This window comes from Piliocolobus tephrosceles, chromosome 14 (genome assembly GCF_002776525.5).
Source record: "Piliocolobus tephrosceles isolate RC106 chromosome 14, ASM277652v3, whole genome shotgun sequence".
NCBI lineage: Eukaryota > Metazoa > Chordata > Mammalia > Primates > Cercopithecidae > Piliocolobus > Piliocolobus tephrosceles.
The window spans coordinates 105,849,312-105,876,966 of record NC_045447.1 but is presented as its reverse complement, the minus strand read 5'-3'; the positions used below and the strand labels follow the sequence as shown (position 1 = coordinate 105,876,966).

The window sequence follows — 27,655 nt, the reverse complement described above, 5'->3', positions numbered from 1 at the left end:
TCCTTTAAACAAGAAAGAAAGGGAGTGGGGTGGGGCTGCAACTAATGAAATAATTTATCTTTCCCAACATTCTTATTTTCCAACTTTTCCTCTTGCCATACTAGTGGTTGACAAATCCTGTCACTATTTCTTATAGAACATTTCTCAAATCTATGTCTTCAATTCTATAATTAACTAGAATTCTAGCTCCCATTTTGATTTCCTTGATTTGGTTTAATTTATTTTTTCTTTGTCTTTCCCCAACAAGGTAATTTATTACAACAATTGTGTGTAAAAATTCCATTGAAAAATGAACTATTTGTACTAACTGATGTTGCTAGAATTTGACCCTTTTGAGCGCTATCTTCTTCCCAATAGTGTGGAACCCCTTTCTCATTCATAGTTTCACCCAGCATATGGTATAAATGTGTCACTTGGGTGTTTTGTGCATCACAGGTCATCATTAAATCATTGAAAGAAATCATGTCAGTTGTAAATTTACTTATTTAGCTCGTATGTAAGCAAAGACGAACCATGAAACACTTTTATCCCTTTTTTTCTTTTAATAAATATCTTTTTGTCTTGACAAGATCCTAATCTTGAAATCTACAATTGAATAGGCAATGTTATGGTAAGATTCTAGTGGTTAACAAGTAAAAGCTAAATCTGGTACATAGTCATGTTGTACTTTTAGTGGTCTGCCAAACGACATAAAGGTGTTCATCTGTTTCTATGAGCTTTTAACTTAACATAAAATTGTGATGTACGTAGCACACTAAGGTGAATGTTGCAAAGTCAGTTGTAGATATGATTTATTTTTAAATAACTTCTAGTGGATTTTAAATAGCGTTTTTAAAAGTTTGGTATATGTATTTGGAACATAAAAACTATTAAAAGTAGAACATTTGACAAAGAGAATACTTAACAAATTAGAATACTAGATCTGGGATTTAATTTTCAGGTTGAACAGTTATTTTAAATAGTGAAAATCAAACTTTTAATTTCTTAATCTTGTTTTTATCCTAGGCTTAGATAAATATTGATATATACATATTTTCTGGTTGTTCATTGACCATATTTTTATTATATATCCTTTTACATAAATGATTTCCTTACTGTAGCTTTCAGTAAAATGAATAACTTTAATATATAAATAATTCCATCATTAGGGATTTCAGTAACAGTAGACTACACAAGGATATTCATCCATCTATTCTACCTTACTTTTGCTTCTCTCTTGTTTTGCTGACGTGTTGTTGTTGGGAAATGTTCATTGAAGGCATTTCCTTTTTTTTGAGACCGGGTCTCCCTGTCACCCAGACTGGAGTGTAGTGGTGTGATCTCGGCTCATGACAACCTCCGCCTCCCAGGCTCAAGTGATCCTCCTGCCTCAGCCTCCCAAGTAGCTGGGATTACAGGCGCATGCCACTAACACCCAGCTAATTTTTGTGTATTTAGTAGAAACGGGGTTTCACCACGTTGGCCAGGCTGGTCTCGAACTCCTGACCTCAAATGATCCACCCGCCTTGGCCTCCCAAAGTGTTGGGATTACAGGCGTGAGCCACCACACCCAGCCTAAGGCATTTCTTTCTTTGTAGAACCTTTCATTCCTTATCACTTGAATTATTTACCTTAAGAAAATGGGAAGATCATGTTTACTATAAGAAGATACAAAACACAATACATTTTTATCATTGCACCCATTTATGTGTTTGTTTATTCCATTCATTCAACAAATATTTATTGGATATCTACTGTGGAATAATTCTTAGGTAAATAATCTAGGTTAAGTTTAGGTGATAGCACATGAGTTATGTTCTATGTGTCTCTCTGACTTTCACATTTTTAATTGCTCTTGGCTCTGGGGGACAAAAAGAGCCTCCTCAGCTTAAACTCTAAATATCTTACATGTGATTCACTTCCTTCTTCTAGAAATTTATTTGTAATTCCTCTTTTTTCTATATCTTCAATACATTCTTCTCCATTGGATAGTTCCTTTTTTTGTCAGAAATATGCCATGGTTGGTGCCAGTAGGTCATGAAGAAGATGATAGAGCACATGTGAACTTCTCATCTCATTTCACCATTCTAAAATAAACCAGCTAACCCCTTCCTTGATTTTGCTATCCTCAGAGATATTACCTTTACTGCTTCTAGCAAATTTAAAAAAAGACAAAGGTAATTTTACTGTAACCACTGCTTTATTACTCACTTCATCCTTAATTCCTTATGATCTGGTTTATATTCACAAATGCTGTTACTGAAATTGCTTCCTAAATGTAAAATCCCTTCTGAACATACAGTTTAGTGGTCTTTTTGTAATTCCTATCTTCTCCCTGAACTCTATTACACTAACACCACTTTAAAGCTTTCCTTTTCTGGCTTTTTTTTTTTTTTTTTCAACTGTATTTTTCTGGTTGATCTGTCTCAGAGTAATCTCTCCCAGCACTCATTCATTCATTCTATCGGCAAATATGTATTGAGTTCCTGTTATATACTGAGCCTTGTGCAAGTTGCTGAAGCTATAATTAAGATCAGGATAGACAAGTTTCCAGCTCTCCTGAAATTTACATTCTAATGGAGGAGGTAGACAATTAAAAGGAGACAAACAAATACAATATTATACTTGTAAATTTTATAGTAATTCATCACCTTGTAGTTATTTGTAGTAACTAATTGTGTTAGTCAGTTATCTCATTACTATAAAGAACTATCTGAGACTGGGTAATTTATAAAGAAAAGAGGTTTAATTGGCTCACAGTTCTGCAGGCTATACAGAAAACGTGGCTGGGAAGGCCTCAGGAAACTTAGAATCATGATGGAAGCCAAAGGGGAAGGAAGCACATCTTCACATGGCCAACAGGAGAGAGAGCAAAGGTGGATGTGCTATATACTTTTAAACAAACAGATTTCCTGAGAACTCGCTATCATGAGAACACAGGGAGGCAACCTGCCTCCATGATCTAATCACCTCACACCAGGTCCCTCCCCCAAAATTGGGGATTATAATTCAACATGAGATTTGGCTGGGGACACAGAGCCAAACCATAACCCTAATGCTGCAAGGAAATAAATTATGTGTTGTGATAATTTCAGAGTGATGTATCAAATATTGTTGATTGCCTGCCTCTCTACAGTTCTGATTTTTCTTCAAATATCCGTTCTACTTTGCATGAACTGTGTTTCAGAAAAGGCAGGTTCTACCCCAGCTCCAGGATTCATTCCCAAAGTGGTCTAACTCTTCATGAGAATTCCATTCTCCTTGCCTGCGATTGGTTTCGCTGTGGACATGTGATACAGTTTTGACCAATGAGACTAAGGGGAACCTACCTTTGAGGATAGATTTTATCAATATGAAGTATACTACTTTTTGCATTTAATGATTTGTCAGCTTGATTTCTTTTTTGACTGTTTTGTCTGATTCTAATAATTCCTCTACCAGTTTTTTTTTGTTGTTGTTGTTAGCATTTACATGACATTTCTTTAATCACTTAATTTTAACATCTCTGTGTCATGGTTTCAAGTAGATTTTGAGTGGAAAAAAAAAGTCTGGTTTTCCTTTTACTTAGTTTCAGAATATCTTTTAATGGGTAGATTTGATGTGTTCTCATTTATTATGATTACTAGCACATTTGCATGTATTTGTATTCTTACTACATGATTTACTTTTTATTAGTTATGTTTTCTTTTTTATACTGACACTGAATTTTCTGTTTCATTTATTTACCGTTTTTTTCTTCTCTCCACTCCCCCTTCCTGTACTATAAGAAATTTCAGTGTTTCTATTTTTGTTTCTAATCTTGCATAGCCTTTGGTTGTCTCTTTTAATCTGAAAATACATGTCTCTCTTCAGTTTTCCTTTTTTCTTCCATGTCTCTTTACCCATATTGTCTTTGTTCTCCATTTCTGGGACATCTATCAAATGGACTTTGGACATTTCATATCTATTGTGTGTATACCTTCGTTGTTTTCTTATACTTCTTATCCCTTTGGCCTTTTTTTTTTTTTAATTGGATTCTGGAAGAAAGCTTTAGCTAGATCATCCTGCTCACTAAATTTTTTTCTTGACTTTTCATTCTGATTATTTGGCACATATTGAGTATGTTTATTTACCACGATTGCTGATTTGGTAAGTAGCGGTGTTCTGCTTTGTAAGTGCAGTATTCTTTCTCATCTCATTTTACTTAATGTTTGTATGTTTGTAACTATACAAACGTTAAAGTTTTCTATTTACCATATTAACTGTTTTTTTTTTCTTTCTATTTTAATCTTTATCTCCCATGGAATTCTTTCTCAAATGTTTGGTTTTTCTTATCTCCTTATATATATATTTGGATATGCTGCTGAGTGAGGTATGTAGGAGCTTGTCTTCTATGTGGAGTAGCCTCGTGTTCTCTTATAGTCAGTAGGTACTTGGGCCGTTGCCCTGTTTCCCTGAGCCCAGCCATGGCTCTCCCGTTCACTTCTTACCTTATGGGCCATGATGGTGCTGCCTACTATGTAGTGCAAGTGTGGGAGGGGAAAGAACCCACCACCAAGCTGCTCTCAGTGCAGTTTCCTAACTGATCACCTTTTTTTTTTTTTTTTTTTTTTTTTAAGATGGAGTCCGGCTCTGTCACACAGGCTGGAGTGCAGTGGACGGATCTCGGCTTACTGCAAGCTCCGCCTCCCGAGTTCATGCCATTCTCCTGCCTCAGCCTCTCGAGTAGTTGGGACTATAGGCGCCCACCACCTTGCCTGGCTAGTTTTTTTTTTTTTTTTTTTTGTATTTTTTAGTAGAGACGGGGTTTCACCGTGTTAGCCAGGATGGTCTTGATCTCCTGACCTCGTGATCCGCCCGTCTCGGCCTCCCAAAGTGCTGGGATTACAGGCTTGAGCCACCACGCCCGGCCCTAACTGATCATCTTAATGACTGTCCCAGTATTCCCTCCTGGAGCTCCTTCAGAAGCAGATGGTCTTAGCTCTAATTTATCCTGCACATTGATTTTCCCTTGTAATGTAACCTGTCTCTTTCTCTCTTTCAGAAATGTCTTAAAATAGCTGATAAGCTGATTGCACTTATTGATTGTGCATGGTTATTGTTTTTATAGTCATTTAGAAAGTCATTGATTTTATAGTCAAAATATATACAAGAATCAGTAAAATACTGAAAGTCAGAAAATAAACGATTGGGTGACAAAGGAAATTATTACTGTAGAACACATACAAAATTATAGGGAGAGCCTTTTATAGGAAATTCATGTAAAGCTGTACTCAAAGAAAATGACAACATTTTAATCCATTCAATACTAAAAAAAAAAAATGAATTAAGCATCTAATCCAAGAATTTAGAACAAAAGCAATAAATGATTCTGAAGAAAGTAATTAAGAAGAGAAATTAATAATAAAACTCTAAGAAACAGCTGTTATAAAAATCCAACAGCTTGTTCTTTGATAAGGTCAACAAATGAACACATCTTTGGTAAGTCTAATCAAGAAGAGGTTAGTAAAAATGCAAATACACAGCATTAGAAATGAGGGACTAGAACCATAGATTTGGAAAAGATTAAAACTGTGTTACTGTAGACAATGCTGTGCTAATAAATTAAAAATTTGAATTAAGTGAATGATTTTCTAGGAAAATATATAACTCTATTCATAAAGACCAATGAAAATGCAAGTGATTTCTGAAGTTTTCTGAGAATTACTTCCCCCAGGAGGCTGAACTTGGATAATTTTAGAGGCAAGTTTCTTCAAATTTTCAAGGAACAGATTTGTTTCCCTGTGCTTTACAAATTATTTCAGAGTAGAAAAAAGACGAAACATTTTAGAATTTTATTTCACTATCCCCATGATGTCACAATCTGATAAAGGAAGCATGTGCACACTCACGCATGTGCGCACACACGCTCTCCCTCTCCCTCTCTCTTGCTGTCTTACAGGAAGACCAATCATAAAGATGGAGATTAACATCTGAAAGAAAATTCTAGTTAATGAAATTTTTCTTTCAATAGCAATTTACCAAGGCAAAGTGGAGTTTATTCCAGGAGTGCAAAGATAACTAGCTGTGTATTCAAACTTTTTATATCTTATCACTGCAATAGGATAGGTCATGTGACAAGAATATTTGGCTATCTCTTTAGTTACACAAAAAGACATTGATAAATTTTAATTTTTACTATCAATTAAAAAACACTTCAGTAAACTAAAAATAATATTTTATTAACAAACATGTAGTCTTATAAACCAATAACCAACATTATATTCAGTGGTGAAATACTAAAACTATCAACAACATATGGATGTTTGCAACCCCTTACTTTTTTAACTAAAAAATAAAAATAAAAAAAAAAAACCCTATTTTTACTGAATGGAACAAGGTTTGGATATTTTTAAACCAACAATAAAGGAGCTTTTCTAATTATTGCAAGTAGGTTGTTATTTATGGATGGGAGCAATTTGCCTGTGTAAACTAAGAGAATCAACTGAAAAATGATGAGAACGAATGGAGTTTAATGAAATAGTTGGGCTGGGCGTGGTGGCTCACTTCTGTAATCCCAGCACTTTGGGAGGCCGAGGCAGGTGGATCACCTGAGGTCAGGAGTTCGAGACCAGCCTGGCCAATGTGGTGAAACCCCATCTCTACTAAAAATTAGCCGAGCATGGTGGCAGGCACCTGTAATCCTAGCTATTTGGGAGGCTGAGGAATGAAAAGCGCTTGAACCTGGGAGCCGGAGGGTGCAGTAAGCCAAGATTGCACTATTGCACTCTACCCTGGGCAACAAGAGTGAAGCTCTGTCTCAAAAAAAAAAGAAGAAGAGAGTTGGTTACAAAATATATACAAGAATCAACAACTTTCTCAAATACAAGCAAAAATTAATTAGAAAATACATTATGGGACAAAAAGATCTAATCAAAAAGCAACTATATAAATAATTGTTCAACAGCTAAAAAAAAAATTAAAAACTTTCCTGGAATCCACAAAAGTCCATTTTTAATTGACAAAACATTATTTGTATTTATAATGTACAACATAATATATTGAAGTATTTAAACATTGTGAAATGGCTAAGTCTAGCTAATTAACAAATGCATTACCTCACAGTTACCATTTTTGTGGTGAGAGCACTTAACATTCTTTGCGTTTTCAAGAATATAATAAATGATCATTATTGTCATTAACTATAACTGTTGTCATTAACTTTATCATGCAATAGACCTCTTGAATTTATTCCCCATATCTAACTGTAATTACATATCCTTTGACCAATATCTCCCCGTACCCCACCATTTCCTCCTAACCACCCCAGCCTCTGGTAACTACGATTCTACTCTATTTCTACGAGATCAGCTTTTTAAAGTCCATGTGTAAATGAAATCATGTGGTATTTGTCTTTCTGTGCCTGGCTTATTTCATTTAACATAATGTCCTCCAGGTTCATCCATGCTGTTGCAAATGACAAGATTTCCTTCTTTTTATGGTGGAATAATATTCCATTGTGTATATATCTCACATTTTCTTTATCCGTTCATCCATTGATGGACACTTACTTAGGTTGATTCCATATCTTGGCTATTGTGAACAGTGCTGCAATAAACATGGGGGTGCAGATATCTCTTTGACATACTCGTTTTATTTCCTTTGGATAGACACCCAGTAGTGGGATTGCTGGATCGTATGGTACTTCTGTTTTTAATTTTTTTGAGGAAACCTAATACCTCTTTTCATAATGGCTGTACTAATTTACATCCCCACAAGCAGCGTGTAAGGGTTCCCTTTTCTCCATATTCTTGCCAGAGCTTGTTATCTTTTGTCCTTTTTGATGATAGCCCTTGTAATGGGGGTGTGATAATAGCTCATCGTGGTTTTAGTTTGCATTTTCCTGATGATTAGTCATGTTGAGCATTTTTTTCATATACCCGTTGGCCATTTGCATGTTTTCTTTTGAGAAACAGCTACTCAAGCTTTTTGCCTATTTTATTGTATTTTTATTATTATTTTTGAGATGGAGTTTTGCTCTTGTCGCCCAGGCTGGAGTGCAATGGCATGATCTTGGCTCACTGCAACCTCTGCCTCTCTTTTTCAAGCGATTCTCCTGCCTCAGCCTCCTGAGTAGCTGGGATTACAGGCACCCATCACCACACCCAGCTATTTTTTTTTTTTAATGTATTTTTATTAGAGACAGGGTTTCACCATGTTGACCAGGCTGGTCTTGAACTCCTGACCTCAGGTGATCTACCCACCTCGGCCTTCCAAAGTGTAGGGATTATAGGCGTGAGCCACTGTGCCTGGCCCTTTTTGCTTATTTTAAAAATTAGGTTATTTGTTCTCTTGCTATTGAGTTGAGTACCTTATGTATTTCGGGTACTGACCCCCTATTAGATATATAGTTTACAAATATTTTCTCCCATTCTGTAGATTGTCTCTTTAGTCTGTTGACTGTTTCCTTTGCCGTGTAGAAACTTTTTAGTTTGATGTAATCTCATTTGTCTGTTTTTGCTTTTGTTGCCTGTCCTTTTAAAGTCTTAGCCAAAAAATCTTTGCCCAGACCAATGTCATGGAGCTTTTCCACTATATTTTCTTTTTCTTTTCTTTCTTTTTTTTTTTGAAACAGAGTCTGTCACCCAGGCTGGAGTGCAGTGTCACCATCTCGGCTCACTGCAACCTCTGCCTTTGGGATTCAAACAATTCTCGTGACTCAGCCTCCCAAGTATCTGGGATTACAGGTGTGTGCCACCGTGCCTGGCTAATTTTTGTATTTTCAGTGGCGATGGGGCTTTGCCATATTGGCCAGGCTGGTCTTGAACTCCTAACCTCCGGTGATCTGCCTGTCTCGGCCTCCCAAAGTGTGGGGATTACAGACATAAACCACCGTGCCCAGCCTCCCCCATATTCTCTTCTAGTACTTTTCCAGTTTCAGGTCTTACATTTAAAGTCTTTAATCCATTTTGAGTTGATTATTTTTTAACGCCTTTTATGAAAACTGTCAGATTGAGTTGTTTTTGGTATGTGATGAGAGAAGAGGATTTAATTTCATCCTTCTGCATATGGATATTCAGTTTTCCCACTACTGTTCATTGAGGAGACTGTCCTTTCCCCTATGTTCTTGGTACTTTTGCCAAAAATCAGTTGGCTCTACATGTGTGGATGTATTTTTGGACTCTCCATTCTGTTCCACTGGTCTGTATGTTTGTTTGTAAGCCAGTACCACGCTGTTTTGGTTATTATACATAAAAGTCAGCTTGAATAAAGCAGAGATGGCTAATATTCCCAAATGCTAAAACTCAGTATTTCAATAACTATAGTTATATCCAAATTTACTTGTAAGTTTAATGCAATTCTAGTAATAAATTTCAGTGGAATTTGAGGTAATTTGAAAATACTGTTTCTAAATTTCAACTGAGAGAATAATAATGAAATTTAAACTTTAGAAAAACATGAATAATAATTTATGTATTTGTTGGGGTAAGGAGAACTTCCACTAGTCGGTATCAATATATACCACAAACACTCAAGTACTGTTACTGGTGAGAGGATAAACTGAGAGGCACTTTGGCAACATCAAATTCTGAAGAGTTTCCCAAAAGTAAAAATGTTAGATCTAAAGGTATACATGTATTCTGAGGAAATAATGAGAGATGCACACAAGATACACGTACAAGGTTGTTTATTTTTAACAGAAGATTAATGGGAAATTTGAAACAGTTCGTTCAGTGATAGAGGATTTGAAGTTTTTGGAGTTTGGAATAAATATCATGCAGCAATTATGACCACATTTTAATAACATAATAGAAATATGCTCACATATATGAAAATGAAAACAAAGATCATAAAATAGAGTGCAGATAAGTTTTGAAACCTACCTCCTCCTTGCATTTTGTGCAGGAAATATTTTTAGGTGGGAGACATAGAGCTGTGATTCCATGATTATTGTAACTGGAAGTTCATTTCTCTCTGTGTTAAAATGATAGAACTAGCAACAGCAAGTACAAAGTTACAATTAGATAAGAGGGATACGTTTTGATTTTGATGTTCTGTTATACAGTGGAGTGACTGTGGTTGACAGTGAGACTGTGTGCCTTACAAAATAGCTAGATAAGAGGCTTTGGAATATTCTCACTACAAATAAATGATAAATGCATGAGATCATGTACACACCAAGTGCCCTGATTTGATCATTTTGCAACATATATAGTATCAAAATATCAAATTGTATCCTATAAATATGTACAAACTGTCAATTAAAAAATTAAAAATTAAAATCTAACAACAGCTGGTAAGAGGAGAGTGTACATGACTTGTGTTATTTTAAAGCTCTGCTTCACCCATTAGTATTTATTTGCCTTCATTTGGTTAGTGCTCTGTAAATTTTGGGTGGTAGCTGGTGCCTTTTCTCCCCATTCTTGATAACCAAGGCCATCTTTCTCCTTCAAGGCAAAGGTATTACTGTGGATGCCTGAGAACCAGGACTTCTTTAAACTCTCCTCCCGCCCCTGAAAGCTCTTCTGTGTTAAACCTTCAAAGGAAGGCATTCTTGAACTTCATGACTTCATGGTCTCAACTCTCCTGCTTCCACTATCCTTTCCCTCTTGTTGTGTTGCGAGAACATGCTCTCCTGGGAGAAGTTTGTCCTGCCAGGCAATGGCATTTTCATGTTTACATAAAGCAATCAAGCTGAACCGTGTCGGAACACACTCTGCTGGGATTCAGACATGGTTTTAATATGACCCCATGTTCATCTTCAGTTACCACACTGAAACTTTGCTTTGGAGCATGCTTTCCCCCTAACGTTGTCAGGTTTCTTAAGCATCCAGCCTTACACACCGCTGTCTGTTGTGTAGTTGACCCTTCTGTAGAACAGGGGCACCATCAGACAATTGGAGCCCGGAGAAATGATGTTTGCAACCTCTTGCTGGAAATGGCGACCCCTCTTCTTCTTCTTATTGGCTTGGGCTCCAAGCAGAGATATTGGTGCCATCTTGCAGCTCCCCAGCAGAGCAGCCCTCCTGGGTGAGCACTGCATCGGGTGGCCAAAGGCAGTGGCGCTATTTGCAGTGTTGTCCTCGTTTACCATGTACCACTTGGCCGATGTTTATAGGAAGTTCCACACTTTCAATCTCTAAGATGGTGTTTTGCTTATCATATCACCAACATACCTTCCTTTGTGTGCAGCTCCGTATGGATGTAGGGATTTGCAGAGCACTGTGATAAGACAATGCACGAACACTAAGTGTTGAACACCCTTCTCTTGTTTGCATTCCTTCCTTGTATTCCCATGTCATGTGGCTTAAAGTTGTGTTTAGCAGCACATTTCTTTTTACCTTGTATCAGAACTGTTCCTGGATCTGTCTGCCTTATTTTACTGTGATTTACTTCAGGGTGGAGCTGTGCTGGTATCTGTACCTTTAGCATGAACCCAGGTATCTGGGAAATGGTTGGCGTGTGACAATATGCATTGAGTTGTCATTGTCCTCCTGCTTAGAGTGCTTTGATGCTTTTTCATGTCCCAAGCTTGGTCCTTGGAACAAGAACAACTTATTTTTTATTTGCTTAACTCTAGATATTGAACTTCTGTGTGGGATCTCAGTAAATGAACCAAGAATATGCTTATAAGGCATGCAGACACATCCTCAGTAGCTGTCAGTTCAGCAGAACAAATTAATTAGCTGAAATTATCCTTCTTAGTATGGAAGAAAAACCAGCCTGTCCTTAGTAAATATGCTTTGCTAGTTATAGGATAATAATCCTGAGTGCAGCGATGCCAGAACCTTCCCTTTGGCCATCTGGAGCAATGTTCTGGAGCTGATGCCTCATCAGCTCCTGTCCTCGTTTCTCTCCTGGTCTTCATCTCTTATCCCCTTTCCTTGCCTCCATAATAGGTTGATGTATGTTGGTCTCTTCCCATCTTCTTTTCTTCCTCCCTAACAGTTCTTCGCTTCATGTGTAGTTTTTTGCTCTTTTATATCTCTCTGTGTTAACATTTACATATTTATTGGAATTTTTAAATAAAGTATAAGGAAACAGAAATGGCCTCTCACACTGATAATAAATTCCTACTGATGGTATGAGGAAATCATATATACAGATGGTTCAAAAGTTAATAAACAAAACCTATGTAAGATAGTAAAGCATCCTTTTCTTGCCCATTCACACTTCAGGCACCGCTACCCAGTGTTAATTACAGTTAACATTTTCTTGTGTAGTTTTTCATTAAATGTTTTGGATACACACCAGCATATAAAAGTCGAAATGAATGAATGTATATGTTTTCTATTTATGTAGAAGCATCCCAAGAAAACGGCTCTGAACCTATCTCCTCTCACTTAATGTATCTTAGAGATCTCTCCGTAGGCCCCCCGCTCTGCCTTACAAAACATCCATCTTATTCTTTGTAACTGTTTCATTGTATTCCATTGTGCTGATGGTCTCACTTATCATGCGAGTTTTTTGTTGGTGGGCATTAACATTTTTCCCTGAACTGTTACAGTTTCAGTAATATAACTGAATATTCATATACATACATCTTTGAACACTTCTGCAAGGGATGTATACATCTTACATTTTGATGCTTATTGCTAAATTGACCTCCAAAAACCAAATTAGGTTTCACTAATTTAGATGCTATACCAGAGTGTTTTCTGTCAAACTTTTCTGATTTTTGTCAATGCAATAGAAATATTTTATCTCATTGTTTTAATTTTTCTTTGATTTTGAGTGAAGATAATGACCATTTTGAATGGACAGGCATCTGTAGTTTATCTGTGAACTGCCTGCTCCTATCCCTTGGCCCTTCTTCTGTTTGGTTGTTTTTTCCTTATTGGTTTATGTGAAGTCCTTACCCGCTTTCTGGGACATTTCCTGAGTCTCAACCTAAAATAGTCACTGAGCCACTGAATCTCACATCAGTGTGTTTTAATCCTCTGCCTGGGATTATGGTTGGATATTTTTCTCACTTGTTTATGGGTTGCCTTTCTCTAGAACATAAACTCTAAAAGAGCAAGGATCTCATCTATCTTGTTCACTACTATAGCCTATTATGTAGATGCAAGCCTGGCTCATAATAGACACTCAGATATTTAATGAATAAATAAATGAAAATGGAATTAGCCTTTGTGTATCTTAAACATTCATTAACAGTTCATTTTTAAATTTTATGGTATTTTTTCCAAATGAAAGATTTGAATTTTCATGCAGCCAAATTTGTCAGTCTTTTTCTTTTCATAACTTCTGGAACTTCCTCACTCCAAGTTTATAAATAAATTCACCTGTGCTGCCTTTGAAACCTTCTATTCCCATCGTCTAGGCTCAAATCTTAGACTTCTATAAAATTTATTTAATCAACGTTAAGGATCCAGTTTTGATCTTTCTTACAGTAGTTGACTAGTCCATCATCATTCATGAAACTCTGTCTCCTGCATTGGTTTAGCACAACAACTCTATGATAAACTACATTTCCATATGTAACACGTCTCTTCTTAGACTCGAATTGTTTTATGATATGTTTTTTCTTCAACTTTTAAATTCAGGGGTTCAGGTGCAGGATGTGCAGATTTGTTACATAGGTAAACGTGTGCCATGGTGGTTTGCTGCACAGATCAACCCAATACCTAGGTTTTAAGCCCAGCATCCATTAGCTCTCCCTCCCCCTACATCCTCCACTCCAACAGGTCCCAGTATGTGTTGTCCCCATCCACGTGTTCTCATATGATGTCTTTCAATGTTTGATGAAGCTGGTTCTTTCTCATTTTTTTGTTTTCTTTTTCAGGATTTTTTTATGGCTACGATTGCATTTTTTTCCCTCAGACAAGTTTCATGATCATTTTGCCAAGTCTGAAAAAATTACCTTAAAAATTATTTTAAAGTAACATGTCATAATATGCATATAAATATATATATATATAATACTTTTTTTGTCTTTGTGTCATACTCCAGAACTAATGAGAGTTAAGTTTGTTCAGAGTTCATTGTATTAAACTCACAATGGGCCAGATACCAGAAGTTGGTCCTTGGAGAAATAGGGTTAATGAATGTGAAAATAATCAGCATCCTTTGGCAAGAAGGATTTAGATTTGTGCTTGGGTTAACATATATTCTGCTAAAGCTTTTGAATGTGAATGGGTCTTATAGTTCTGGACGTGACTGTTTATACTTGAGTATGATGAACCACCATGAAGACATCCTCAATTCCAACCATTTATTTTGAATGCATCATGCAAAAGATTATTAGATACAAGAAAATGTAAGCCCCAGTCTTTATTTTGCTACTAATAAGCTATTTAGCTCTTGACAAGTTACTAAAACTTGTCTCTGATCCTGTTTCCTCATCTGTAAGGTGAGGATGATATTGCTTATTCATTTATCACATAATACTTTGTTTGCCTGCCTACCTTTGCAGTTGTTGTTAGTGGGATCAAATAATACAATTCTGGTAAAGCTTATATTAGAAAATATTAAGGTTTTCTGGTTAAACATTGCATATGAAAAGCATTTCATTTGCTTATGTTTTATCACTCTTTCCCCATATACCACTAAAAATACAGGAATTTTTTTAAAAAGTCATAAGCCAGCAAGAGCAAAAGAATAGACTAGTAGACTGCAGTAAAGATACAAGCCAAAAATTTAAATCTGGAACTAGGTGGTCAGTGGCAACTGATTTAGTGGAGCAGGATAAGCCAGAACTCATTTGCAAGAAGCAGTAAGACAGAAGTTGGTTAAGTTCAGGAATTGGAGGCACCTGGTACCTTTGAAGCCTAGACTTGAAAACAGGAGGATGAATTAGAAACCTGAATGAGGAGCTATAGGATTTCTAGATCCCTCTCCCACCACACTGAATGTTAAAAAAAGAAATGTTGTAAGAGAATGAGGCTGGGGATGTACTATGAGAGGAAGTTGGGATTGGGGTGGAGGTAGTAATAGAGAGACATCAATCTTTTTCCATTGTAGGTAGTCAAAAGATGATACAGTTTTTTAAACATGAAGAAATGAATAAACGTGCATACTATTAAGAAGAAGAAAATTACTGACAAAACCACATGCAGGAATTGAAAATGATTGTGGAGACAAGGGAGAGGACAGGAGCTTCTTTCACATCAGTATACTTGGTAGTACTGATAAGGAGTACTAATACTTGGTAGACTAAAAAACGATCCTGTTGTGCAAGAGTGAGACTTGAGCATAAAACTTGGCAGTTAGGTGCATAATAAATGCTTATTGAGTGGGCAGATGTTATTCACTGATTTCAGAAACTCAAATATTATTCAATGATTTCCCCTTGGTGTTACGTAGGAAATAGAGTTAAGCAGTGTGCTTTAGGGATTGATGAGGAATTTATTTGGAATATCACAGTATAAGAAACAAGTCTTTTTATTTTGGGGGACTGTGGAATATTAGAGGGTCTTTGAACAAAGTTAATAAAATGTCAACCTGAACTCTGAGTTTTCTGTATACTTTTCATCCAGGAAGTTTGGGAGTTAAAACAACAATAGCAACCTTTTATTGGTATGTGTTGATTAAGACACAGTATTTTCTCTACCAGAAAGTCTCTCTGACTCAGGCACTGGTATATGACTTGGGCCTAATGATTTTCTTCTCTTTGCATTTTTTTGTCTTTGAAATGGGATTAAAATTTATTCTGCCTTAGGGTAGACAGTTGGGTATTAGAGAAATCCTGGGGTTGGTTCTTTGGTATAATACTGTAAACATAGTAACTGGGTCTGGAAGTTAAGTTGCATCTTCCCAGAAGATAAGCAGACTGTTGGAAGCTAAAGATTTAGTTATAATAATGTGATTTATATGAAGCAAACTATCTCCTCCAGAGATCTCAAAGTTCTGCTGGTATTAGAAGTAACTAACCAATAATAGGTGATTGCTTATTCTCCAGGATAGAGAATGTTTTATTAAGAGAATTGCACTACAAGATTGAGTCCAATGTTTATTTGTAAGATGCTATGAATTTATTAGGAAAGAAATGCTAGAGAAATACCAAGAAATCGTATTGTGTGATATTCCTGAAGGAACTAATGTGATTTGTTTTTCTCTATAAGACATAGATGAATTTGAGTTACATTGTATTTTTCTCTGTTTGTGTTGTACCTATTGGTCTAGTATCTTGACCATGCATATTGGCTTTTAATCTAGCAATTTTATACTCACAGAGCAATTCTGTTTGACCAAGCCACAGTTATTGGCTACTTACGTATATAAGAAAATAATTTCACATCCAAATAGTACTTAAGTAAAAGTTTCAAAAATGAAATATTGTACCAGTTGAGGTTAAATATGTAATTGATTTGGGTATCTTCTGTACAACCGTGTTAATTGAAAACCATATTTTCAAACTTTTATTGTTCCTAGAGTGAATTACTGGAACTTAAGCGGCAGCAGCAAGAGGAAGAAAGAGCCAAAATCCACCAGACTGAACACAGGAGGTATAACTGGCTAATAAAATAAGCATCCTCGGTTAAATCAATTACCTACAAAGTTTGTACAGCGTTTTAGGAAAACATTACAGTAACATTATTAATATGGTTTTGGAATGTGCATTACATTTAAATCTGTTGTTGAGACGTGATGTATGTATGAGGCATGCCAACTGCTACATACATGAGCACACACGTGTACATATGCGCAGGCACACAAATATCCAATTTTCTTGGCTAGGTGGCATAAACTCACATTAGGAAACTGAATCATGTTCTTAAGCTGTGTGTTCAATTAAGGTATGTTTAATTTTCCTTCCATGGGACAGAGCATCCTAATTTGAGATGATGCTGTACCATTTATAGACTTAATTAGAATAATTACGTTAATATAGATGGTCAGATACCCATACTTGAGTACAAAAGCTCAGACAAAAACTCATTAAAGTTATTTAATATTGACAAATACATTAGAGAAAAAAATCTTAGAACCATTAAGTAATTTTCAAACAGTCTGAGCACTCCCCATCTTAATCCTAATATCAGACTTAAGAATACCTAGTAAAATATCATGTTACTGTTGGGACAGTGCCAATAAGCACCATATTGTCTGCCATTATTATGCTAAGATTTCTAGCAGGGGACACGGGTTGTTCGAGTTCATTAGGGGTGTACTTGAGTATCTTGGAGAAGAATGTAAGGGTTTTCACAATTTAAAGGAACAAATTATTTTGATAGTGAATGGCTTCTTTTATGTATTTAACCTTCCCACTGTCACTAAAGTGTGTTTTTGAGTTATGGTGGTTTCATTTTCTAAATGAGAGACTTTAAAAAGCATTCGGTGGAAGTGCCCTATCCTGATGGTGCCTCTGACTGTGGGCGGTGGGCTCACATTTATTTGACTGGACTATGTTGTTCCCATAGTCCAGTCAAAATAGTTTTAAAACTACAAATGTGAGTTATATATTTTTTCTCTTATTTAAGGAAATATCAAAACTCTGATATGTTGGTTAGGCTACATTGTTGGGTAAGATGGTGGTGGGGAAGGATGCTAACTATTTATTACAAAGTAGGCCATAATTTAGTTATTTTGTTACTGTTTTCTTTCCTTCCTTCCCTCCTTCTCTCTCTCTCTCTCTAATTTGAGACAAAGTCTCAATTTTGTCTCTGTTGCCTAGGCGGGAGTGCAGTGGTGGGATCTTGGCTCACTGCAACCTCTGCCTCCCAGGTTCAAGTGATTCTTCTGCCTCAGCCTCCTGAGTAGCTGGGATTACAGGCCCATGCCTCCGTGCCCGGCTAATTTTTGTATTTTTAGTGGAGATGTGGTTTCACCTGCTGGCCAGGCTGGTCTTGAACTCCTGACCTCAGGTGATCCATCCACCTTGGCTTCCCAAAGTGCTGGGATTACAGGCGTGAGCCACCGCACCTGGCCTATTTTTTCTTTAAAATACTTTCTGTTTAAAAAAACACTTGCTATTGTATTTATAAACTGATTGCTAGTAGTAGCCAGTTATTTCTCTGGACTTCTGAGGATTAATTGAACTGTAAGACTTTAAGCATCTTAAACATAGTGATGTGTCACATTAATAGGCTCCATTGCTGAAATATTTATCTTTGATGGGCACCTAATAAACACCTAAGCTATTTGATTAGAGGTGGAAAAGATAACTTTTTTGTTATAGGAATCTTGGCTCTCATTCTTTATTTCCATATTACTGAATACCTAAATATTGGTGGGGCTGTTTAATTTCTATGTTATTTTCTCTTTCTTTTGATTCTACTTAAATAGATCCAATAAATGTATAGCTCCAAATTTAATCCAAGAAGAGATTTTTCTAGATAATAAACTCAGTAATTAGTTTTGAAGTCTGTGATCAAGTTATTAAATATATATTTTATGCTCATCAATTTTTGAAAAGAGCTTACATTTGTATTGCCTTTAAAGTGTGCCATGAGCTTTCCCATGTTATCATGTGAGAATACATATTCAGTGAACTCTGAATAAAATAGCTGTGTCCATTCTTACTCAAGGGAACACCACAAGCTATATAGTATGTGTGTAGGGGATGTAAATTAGGTTTTCTCCAGAGGCACACTTTTATTGGCATCAAAAAGACAACGTGCTTTCTACAGTTTAAAAGTTCACATTGCAGAAAACTCAACTCTGAGTGTTATAATAGAAAGCTTTGAGATTCCTGACAAGCTTTTCAATGAACCTGTAATGAGCTTGAGTGCACCTGGACCTGACCCATTGTAAGTATTTGAGTAGGAGAAGACAAGTAGAAACTCTGGAGAGAAATGAAGAGCATGGGGGTCAAGGACTTGAAAGGATTTGGGCCATGAGGTGAAAACTGAGATGAACTGAATTGATTTATTCAAACTTGAACCATCCCTGAATAATAGTTTTTATCCAAATTAACCCTCAGAAGAAAACCCAGAGCACGACTTTGACCGCAGTAGCTTGTATGTACTTTCTAAAACTATTAAACAAAAACAGAAATTGGTTCTTTTCCCTCCCATTTAGATTCTTGATAGGAATTGAGAGAAGAACTCTTCCCCCCCCCCCCCATTATCTCTGGCTGACTCACACTGCCGTGGACATAGGCAAGTTGAGGACACTCCTATAGTATCAAAGAGTGCTCAACCACTCTGATGTCCTCTTAGTAACTGATGCTCAAAAGTGAATCACATTACCTTATGTCTTCGTGACGAGGCATCGGTCTTCGCAGGGTTTGAGTGAATTGAGAGCAATTGCCAGTGAGCTGTTTTGCAGTCTGCACTCATCATGTCGTTTTCAGGGGTGAAGAACGTGTGCCAGGAAGATTTGTTCATTCAGTAACTACATTATCGGGTCACGTTCCATAAAGGTTTAGTTCTAGGTCCCGGGAATAGGGCAAAACATGGCAGAAGGGGTCCCTGACCATGTGGAAATTATAATCTGGAGGAGAGAAATGGAAGTCCACAATCAAAGGCACTGTTATTTCAGATGGTGATGTGTACTGTGAGGACCATATCACAAGGGGATAGTAAGGAAGAAATTGGAGGTGATAGATTACTTAGGAAGGCCTCACTGCAGAGGTGACATCAAAGGAAAAGGAAGAACTAGCCACAGAGAGACTGGGGGCAGATGCACGGACTTAGATGGCCTACGAACAGGGGAGAAGCAAGCACAGAGGCTCTAAAGTGCAAATGAGCTTGGACTTTTTGAGTCCCAAGTGATGGGATTTTATTATTATTTTATTTTATTTTTGATTTTTATTATTTTTTTAGACAGAGTTTTGCTCTGTCACCCAGGCTGGAGTGTAGTGATGTCATCTCCACTTACTACAACCTCTGCCTCCCGGGTTCAAGTGATTCTCTTGCCTCAGCCTCCTGAGTTGCTGAGACTACAGGTGTCCATCATAGTGCTGGGCTAATTTTTGGATTTTTAGTAGAGATAGGGGTTTTGCCAGGTTGGCCAGGCTAGTCTCCTGACCTCAAGTCTAGCACCCGCCTCGGCCTCCCAAAGCACTGGGATTACAGGCATGAGCCACCACACCTCACCCCATGCGATGGGATTATAGTGAGTGAAGAAGAGAATAATACTCAGTGAGGGAGGAAAGGTAGGCAGGAGCAAGATAACATTTTATAAGCCAGTTTTATTCTAAGACCAATGGGAAGTCTTGGGAGAATTTTAAGCTAAAGGAAGACAAGATTTCTTTCATAATCTAGTAAGGTTGTTGTATGGGGACTAGATTACGGAAGGTGAGAGTGAAAGCACTAGCAAGGTGAAGAGGAGATAGTAATTTAAACTAGAATGGTATCCATGGAAAGGAAAGCATGAATTTAGGATGTGTTCAGGAGGTAGAGCTAACAAGCCTTCCAGTGGTTTGGGTGTGGGGTGGAGGATGCTGAATGAAAACCCATCTTTGCTAATGACAAAAAAGACTGGATAAGAACAGCCCCAGGCATGTAGGCAGTCCAGGATACCAGTGGTTGTGTTGTTTAATGGGGAGCAGGGTCACTTTCCTTTTCTTGAGAGTCGAGTCTCCAGCGAAGTTGGATACTCTTCTATTGCACGCTGACAGATTCAGAGAAGGTGACTTAAACATGGAGCTTGGCAGTGAAACAGGCTGACTAGAATATGGCACTTGGATGGATTTTATGGTAAGACAGGAAAGAAGCTTTACAATAGCTGAGGTAGAACCACAGCCCGATGGGACCTAGAGTTGTTGAGAAACAGCAACTGAACCCACACAAGGATGGCATCTTAGCTAGCACTGAGCAAGCACAGACAGACAAAAACCCCCTCCAGCCTTTGACTTTGCCACCCAGCCTTTATTTTCCTCAAAGTTCCCAAATCTCCCCAGTCACCGGCCTGTAGCCACTCACCATGACCACATTCTGCTTATCTTCATGACTGAACAGGAGTCATGTGACTGGTCCCTGCCTTCCGTCCTTCCATAAATGTATATTTGCTGCTATGCACCAGGCATTGTGTTTCTGCTTCCAAGAAGCTTATAGTCTTATTTCTGCACTTCCTAAATAATCTGTTGATATCATAGGGTACCTATTGCAGTGCCATTTCTTCAGCTTCCAAGTCCCTGACTCTATTCAGCCATCCGTGGGCAACTCAGAGCATGGTGTTACCTGTGATTTATCATTTTAAATTTAAAAATTGTAATATGAAACACAGAAAGGTCCATAAAGCAGATATTTATGATGGTTAATTATAAAGTGAACAACAAGGTAGCGAGCTCCAGAAATAGAATAATATAACCATCACCCTACTACCTTCCATTTCTGCTTTTCATGTGTGGGGTTTACTTTAGCAAGACTGGCACTGGAGTGCAGGGAACATGGGAAGGACATCTATCTTGCAGCAATAATGCCATAGAGCTATCTTTGGTTCTTCTTCATGTTTTGGTTGGTGCTGAGGCTTCTGTCTTTCCTCCAGCCTCTGAGGTTCATACCTAGTATGACTCTGAGGGCTGTAGTTTCTTTCTTGAACTAGGGTCTTGCTGAACTGGTAGGAGATGAGTGCCTGAAACTCTCAGGTTAAGAACTCATACCCCCTTTGACTTGAACCAAGATTGGCACCATCTCCAGTAAAGAGCGGTTAATAGCATGTCATATGGTTAGTATGAAGAGAAGTATCTGTAGATTTCTTGTAAGCTGAAGCCAGGAAGCTATCCCCAGGGTCAGTTCATACAACACATTAGGTTCTCAGAAATCTCTCAGCCCTGCAGCAAGTTTTCTACTCACACACATTTTTCATTGTTTTAAAGGGTAAATAATGCTTTTCTGGACCGACTCCAAGGCAAAAGTCAACCAGGTGGCCTTGAGCAATCTGGAGGCTGTTGGAATATGAATAGCGGTAACAGCTGGGTGAGTTTTTTCTTTTCTCTTAAAAAAATCATCTTTGAATGTTGAAGAATAAAAACAATGAGAATTTTTAATATATGTTTTGGCCTTCTCCCCAGATATTATGTTTTTGTTGTTGTTATGCTGTTCAGCAGTGTGATGGGCAGTCAGCCAGGGGGATTACTGTAAATTCCACAATAGCTTCTGAGAGAGGGAGAAAGTCCTGATTTCAGCTCTGGCCAATCACAATAAAAAATGACACCTGCCCTTTGTTTTCAGCGTGATTGCCTGGACTCTAAGGCTTTTTATCATCCCTTGCCCAGACCTACAAAAAAACAAATGAACATTTTTTTTTCAGAAAGATTTTAAATGAAATATGGTTATAAAAATAATAAGCATTCTCTAGTAATACATTCTTTTGGTCAAACTAACACATCAAAGAAATCAGTAGTTAATTTTTCACTACAAAATGATTTTTTAAAAACCCTATAGCAAAAGGCACTTTTAAAAAATGAAATATCCTTACATATTTCTGTGATGAAAACCTTGCAACTGTGTTGTAATATGTGTTTAATGTATTTTGTGTGCACAATATATTATTGAAGGAGCACCAGATCTTTGGAATATATATAATTGTGAGGTTTGCAATGTGTATAAAATCAAAAACTAAAGACCATAGGCCTTACAGTTTAATTGAAGTCCAAGTGCATAACTGCCTTCTCTCTCTCACATTCACTCCCTTTATATACACACACATCAGATAGAAATCTGTAAACTGGTAAAAAATACAACAAAATCGTCAAGTGCTTGCTGACCTAGAAAGTCTAGAGAAGATCTTCCTTTAATAAATACTCGACAGACCAACGATCATGTTTGAGAAGTCAATCTGTTAGAAATCTTATAGCATGTACCTTTGAAAGACATCTAGTAATCTAGTAGTTTAAATTGATGAATGGATTTTACAAATGTATACATATTTAAGATAATTGAACGTAAGCAAATTTGCAGAGAACGCTTCCTGGATGCATCTATTTATCCCTAATATATGCTCATTTGTTACACTCTGGCATTCAGAGTAGGGACAGTATGGAACAGAGAAAATAACTGAAACGCAGGATCTTTGCATTGTGAGATGCAATGTACACATACTGTCTTGTAACAATATGTGAGTAGGAGTCATGTGGAAAATAGGCCATTGTGAGTTGCAGACATTATCCAAGCTTGTATAACTTAGTTGTGAAATACGATTGGAATTTAGATTTTGTCAGGGCTTGGAAACACACTGTATGGTTGTCATTCCTTCTCTATGGAACCGCTCTTAAAACTTATAAAGTATCTATCTGGAGCAGAGGGGAAGATGATGGGAAGGTATAAATGGATCTCACACAGGCTTCTGAGGACGTGAGGATGTGGCAATCTGGCTCATCGATAGCTATTGGCAGGCCTTAGTGAGCCACAAATCTCTGCTTAGATTCCTCACAGATCAAAGAGAGGACCATTGTTTTCTCATGATGTAATAGCGAGGATGATTGGGTGAAGTTTTTAGTAGGATGGGCATATCCAAGTCCAAAGGGCTTATCAGTGCTTTCCTTACTTAAAAGAAGCAGCAAGAGAAATCTGAGAAGTTCCTCAGGCTCCCACCTTCACCTCTATTGACCTCCAGACATCTGCACTGCTGTGCTTGCTTTGCTTTATGATTTATCTTCCCCACCTCCTGGGGGACTTTGTTCTAATAATACTCTCTCCTCTCTACTGAATTGCTGAATGTTCCATCTCAACTAGAACACTTCCATCAGCATAAAATATAAATCAGTTATCAATTCTGTTGATAGCACATTTCTGAACTCTTGCTACTGCCCTGTTTCTCTGTCCTCCTTCAGAGTAAAACATTAAAAGCTGCCTACCCTTGCTATCCCTAATTTCTTTATTTTTTCTTAAACCCACTCTTATCAGGTTTTAGAATCTACTCATCAAAAAGAATGTTCTTTTCGTGGTCACTAGAAGTGTCCACATTGCAAAATCCAATGATTATTTCTCAATCTTCATCTTTTGACTGCTCGCCATTCTTCGTCATGGTGAATCACTCTCTCTTCTTTGAAACTGTTTCTTTACTTAGCTTCTGGGACACTGTACTCTCCTGGGTTTTCATATACCTCTGTGATAACCCCTTTTCATTCCTCTTTGCTGAACTCCTTGCATCTTCCTGCCGTCTCAACAGTGAAGTGCCTCAGGGATCTGCTTTGGACCACTTTCTGAACTGATGTTCACTTAATACCTTGATGACCTCTTTCATTCTTATGAAATTAGATGCTAGCTATATGTTCATGACTCCCAAGTTTCTATTTCCAGCCCAGACCCCTTCCTCCAAACTCCAGACTTGTGTACCCAGTTGCCTACCCAACACATCTCTACTTATCCAAGATACGTAATACACATTTCAGCCTTAACATGTCTAAAACCTAACCTTTGATCCCCTTTACCCCAGTGCTCTATCTGCACATTTTTCTGTTTCCGTAATGGTGCAATGTCTCTCTCACACCCACACAGCTAGCCATCAACAAATCCTCTTGACTCTTCCTTCCCAATACATCCAATTCAGCAGCTTCTCACCATCCTCATCATCATTATCCTGCTTCCAGCCTCTCTCAGTGCTCATCCAGATACTTGCAGTAGTCTCCTAGATGGTTTCCTTCCTTCCACAATTACTTACCTACAGTCTGTTCTCAATACAAGAGTGACAGAAGTCAGATTCTGTCTCTGCATACCCCTCCAAGGGCTTCCACCACCCCCCAAATCACTTTTAGTAAAAGCCGAAGTCCTTCCAGCAGCCTACCAGGTGCTGCATGATCCAGACCCCTTGTTAGGCCTCTGGCTCTCCTTCTTCATTTCTCTCTAGCCACACCAGCTTTCTTGCTGAGAGCACTGGCTGCTCTGTCTATACTATTCTCCATAACATCCATATGGTTTGTCCTCCTTCATTTACTTTCTTGAATTCCACGGTCTCAGTGAGGTTACTTTGGCATCCTAGTTAAAGCTGGTGCCTGTCCTCTCACTCTGGCTCCTGCAGTTCCCTTTCCAGGCTCCCCTCCCTTTTTCTATAGCACTCTTCAACTTCTAACATACTTTTAGAACATAATTTCCTTGTACGTTTTGTTGACTGTTTACTCTTCACCTCTCCCTGTGATGATTGATGTATGTTCCACGTTCTACAAGGGCGGGGCCATTGGATTGTTGTGTTCACTGACGTATCCCAGGCATAAAACAATAACTGGAACTTACCGCACACGCAAGGAAACAAGTGGTTGTGATTCAACATCACAAACACAACAGACAGACTGAGGGCCAGATGATTTCAGGTGCTAAAATGATTAGATACTGAATTTAAAAAACATTTGATGAAATAAAAATTGGATTTGAAATAATGAGCAAAAAATAGGAGACAATGAAAGACAACCAAGCAGACTTGAAAAAGAATTAGACCAAAATGCCATTTCTTATCAATTATTTGGCAAAAAGAACCCTAAAAGATTGACGATATACTCTGTCGGCAAGGCTGTGGGGAAAAGGGTGCTTTACACATCATTGGTGGACACGCAAAGTGATACAAACACTATCAACAGCAATGTCTTTCTGTCTTCCCATTAAACAAAGACCAGGCCTGTACATATTAGAGCAAAATTCTATTAAACTTTCAAGGAACAAATTATTCCAAATGTCTAGAAAGTTTTTCTGATTAAAAAGAAGGAAGTATTATTCAAAATGATTAAGCAGGTAAATGTGACTTTGAATTAAAATTAAACAAAGACTGTATAGAAAAAAATAGACTCAGTATCACTTGTAAACATAGATTCAAAACAATCACAAGATTTTGACAGGATAAATATGAAAAAGCATAACATGTCCTGATGAGATAGGATTTATTCCAGAATTGCAAGCTTGGCTTATTGCAAACAAAACAAAAAACCTACTGAGATAATTCACCTCATAAATTATAAAAGAAACTCCATATGATCATCTCAATGAGTACAGAAAAAGCATTTGCTAAATTACACTACTCATGGTAAAGTCTTCTAGCAAACTAGGAATAGAAGGGAAATTTCTTTGCCTCATAAAGGGATCAAAACTGTATAATAATAAAAAAAAATTAAAAACATTTCTGTTAAATAAGAGATATAAAGATTGAAAAGGGGGAAAAAACCTTTATAAATCATAGATGATACAATTATTTACATAAAAAATCCAAAAGAATTTACATTCAAATTATTAGAAGGAAAAAACACTTGGCAATGTTAGTAGATGTAAGATCAATATGTAAAAACTACATTTCTACACATTAGGAATAAATAAATCTAATTAAAAGATCCAACCAAAGATATGCATGACCCTTTTTAAAAAATTCTAAAATTGGCTCGGCACGGTGGTTCACACCTGTAATCCCAGCACTTTGGGAGGCTGAGGCGGGCAGATCACGAGGTCAGGAGATCGAGATGATCCTGGCTAACATGGTGAAACCTTGTCTCTACTAAAAATTCAAAAAAAATTAGCCGGGCGTGGTGGCGGGTGTAGTCCCAGCTACTTGGGAGGCTGAAGCAGGAGAATGGCATGAACCCGGGAGGCGGAGCTTGCAGTGAGCTGAGATGGCTACACTACACTCCAGCCTGGGTGGCAGAGCGAGACTCCTTCTCAAAAAAAAAAAAAAGAAAAAAAGAACAAAAATTCTAAAATTTTGTAGAAAGATACTGTGGAATAAATAAATGAAGAGTGATACCTTGTTAATAGATAGGAATGAGCTCTCAAATAAGTTATAGATTCAAATAAATTGTAATCAAAGCAAAGAACCAAGAGTAACCAATTCACTCCTAAAGGTAAAGAAGTATAGACAGGAACTTAATTGTGTATTTAGTGCGGTATGCAATTGGCACCAGCACACCCAACATTTCTGAAGTTTTAAATTTTTTTGTATGACAGAAGGGGTAGAGCATATCACTGGGAGAAAACAGACCGTTCAACCAATGCTGTTGGGACCATTGTGTACTTACATGGAGTTAGGTCCCGACATAATTCATAACATTTCTAAGTGGATTAAAGCTTCTAAATAGGAAGGAAGACTTTTACATTTTAGAAAATAAGACAGGCTATTTATAAAATAGAACTGAGAAAGGATTTTGTAAGACCCAAGGTATAAACCAAGAAAAAAAAAAACCAAAAAAGTAACTTTACCTAGATTAAAATTTAAAACATCTGTTCATAAAAGAATATCATACAAAAGTAAGAAGAGAGGACATAAATTAAACTTTTATTTAGGACATGTTTTGCAAATAACAAGTGGACACAATTAATATATAGATTAACAACTTATATTAATATATTAGAATTACTATTAAATTAAGGATATGTCACCATTTAAAGACTGATAGATGAGGACTGAGCTCCTCCAAGGAATGAAAGAGGAAAGTTATGCCTCAATTCACAAAGGCTTGGAGGAAATAGCAGAACCAGTAAAAAGTCAGAGCCAGAGAAAAAAAGGAGGAAGGCAGAAATTATGATAAAACCAAGCCGTGGAAAGAAGCAGCGGCTTCTTGAAATGTCATATAGACACTTAAGCAGTAGGCCCCCAATAAGTGTGTATGTTAGGTGGACTATTTTTTAATCATTGTTAATTTAAATCAGTCTTCTCATATTTCTTAACATATACATTTATTCTTCAATAATTGCTTTTGTATGTAAAAAAAGTACATTTTGATTTTTCTAGGGTCCTCTATTAGTTTTTTTGAGGCACCTAAGGTGGGTCACTTAAAAAAAATCCCTTTAAATGATATTTCCTCTGATACAGCAGGTGAGGCTCTTTGGGATGCTGTGGAAACTCTTAATCCTATGTCTTCAAGGGCAGTTCAGCATTTCCTATGACCAATGAGGCAACCTGAGATTTTAATTTC

At 37.2% G+C, this 27,655-nt stretch overlaps 1 protein-coding gene across 1 annotated transcript in view; it reads left to right on the top strand.

Annotated features, from left to right (window-relative positions):
• LOC111527687 (epithelial-stromal interaction protein 1) overlaps positions 1–27,655 on the top strand; it is an 82,971-nt gene that overhangs the window by 52,038 nt on the left and 3,278 nt on the right. The window contains exons 6-7 of the mRNA XM_031934028.1: positions 16,312–16,385; positions 21,644–21,743. Coding sequence (XP_031789888.1) covers positions 16,312–16,385; positions 21,644–21,743 — 174 coding nt within the window. The remainder of the gene's footprint in view (positions 1–16,311; positions 16,386–21,643; positions 21,744–27,655) is intronic.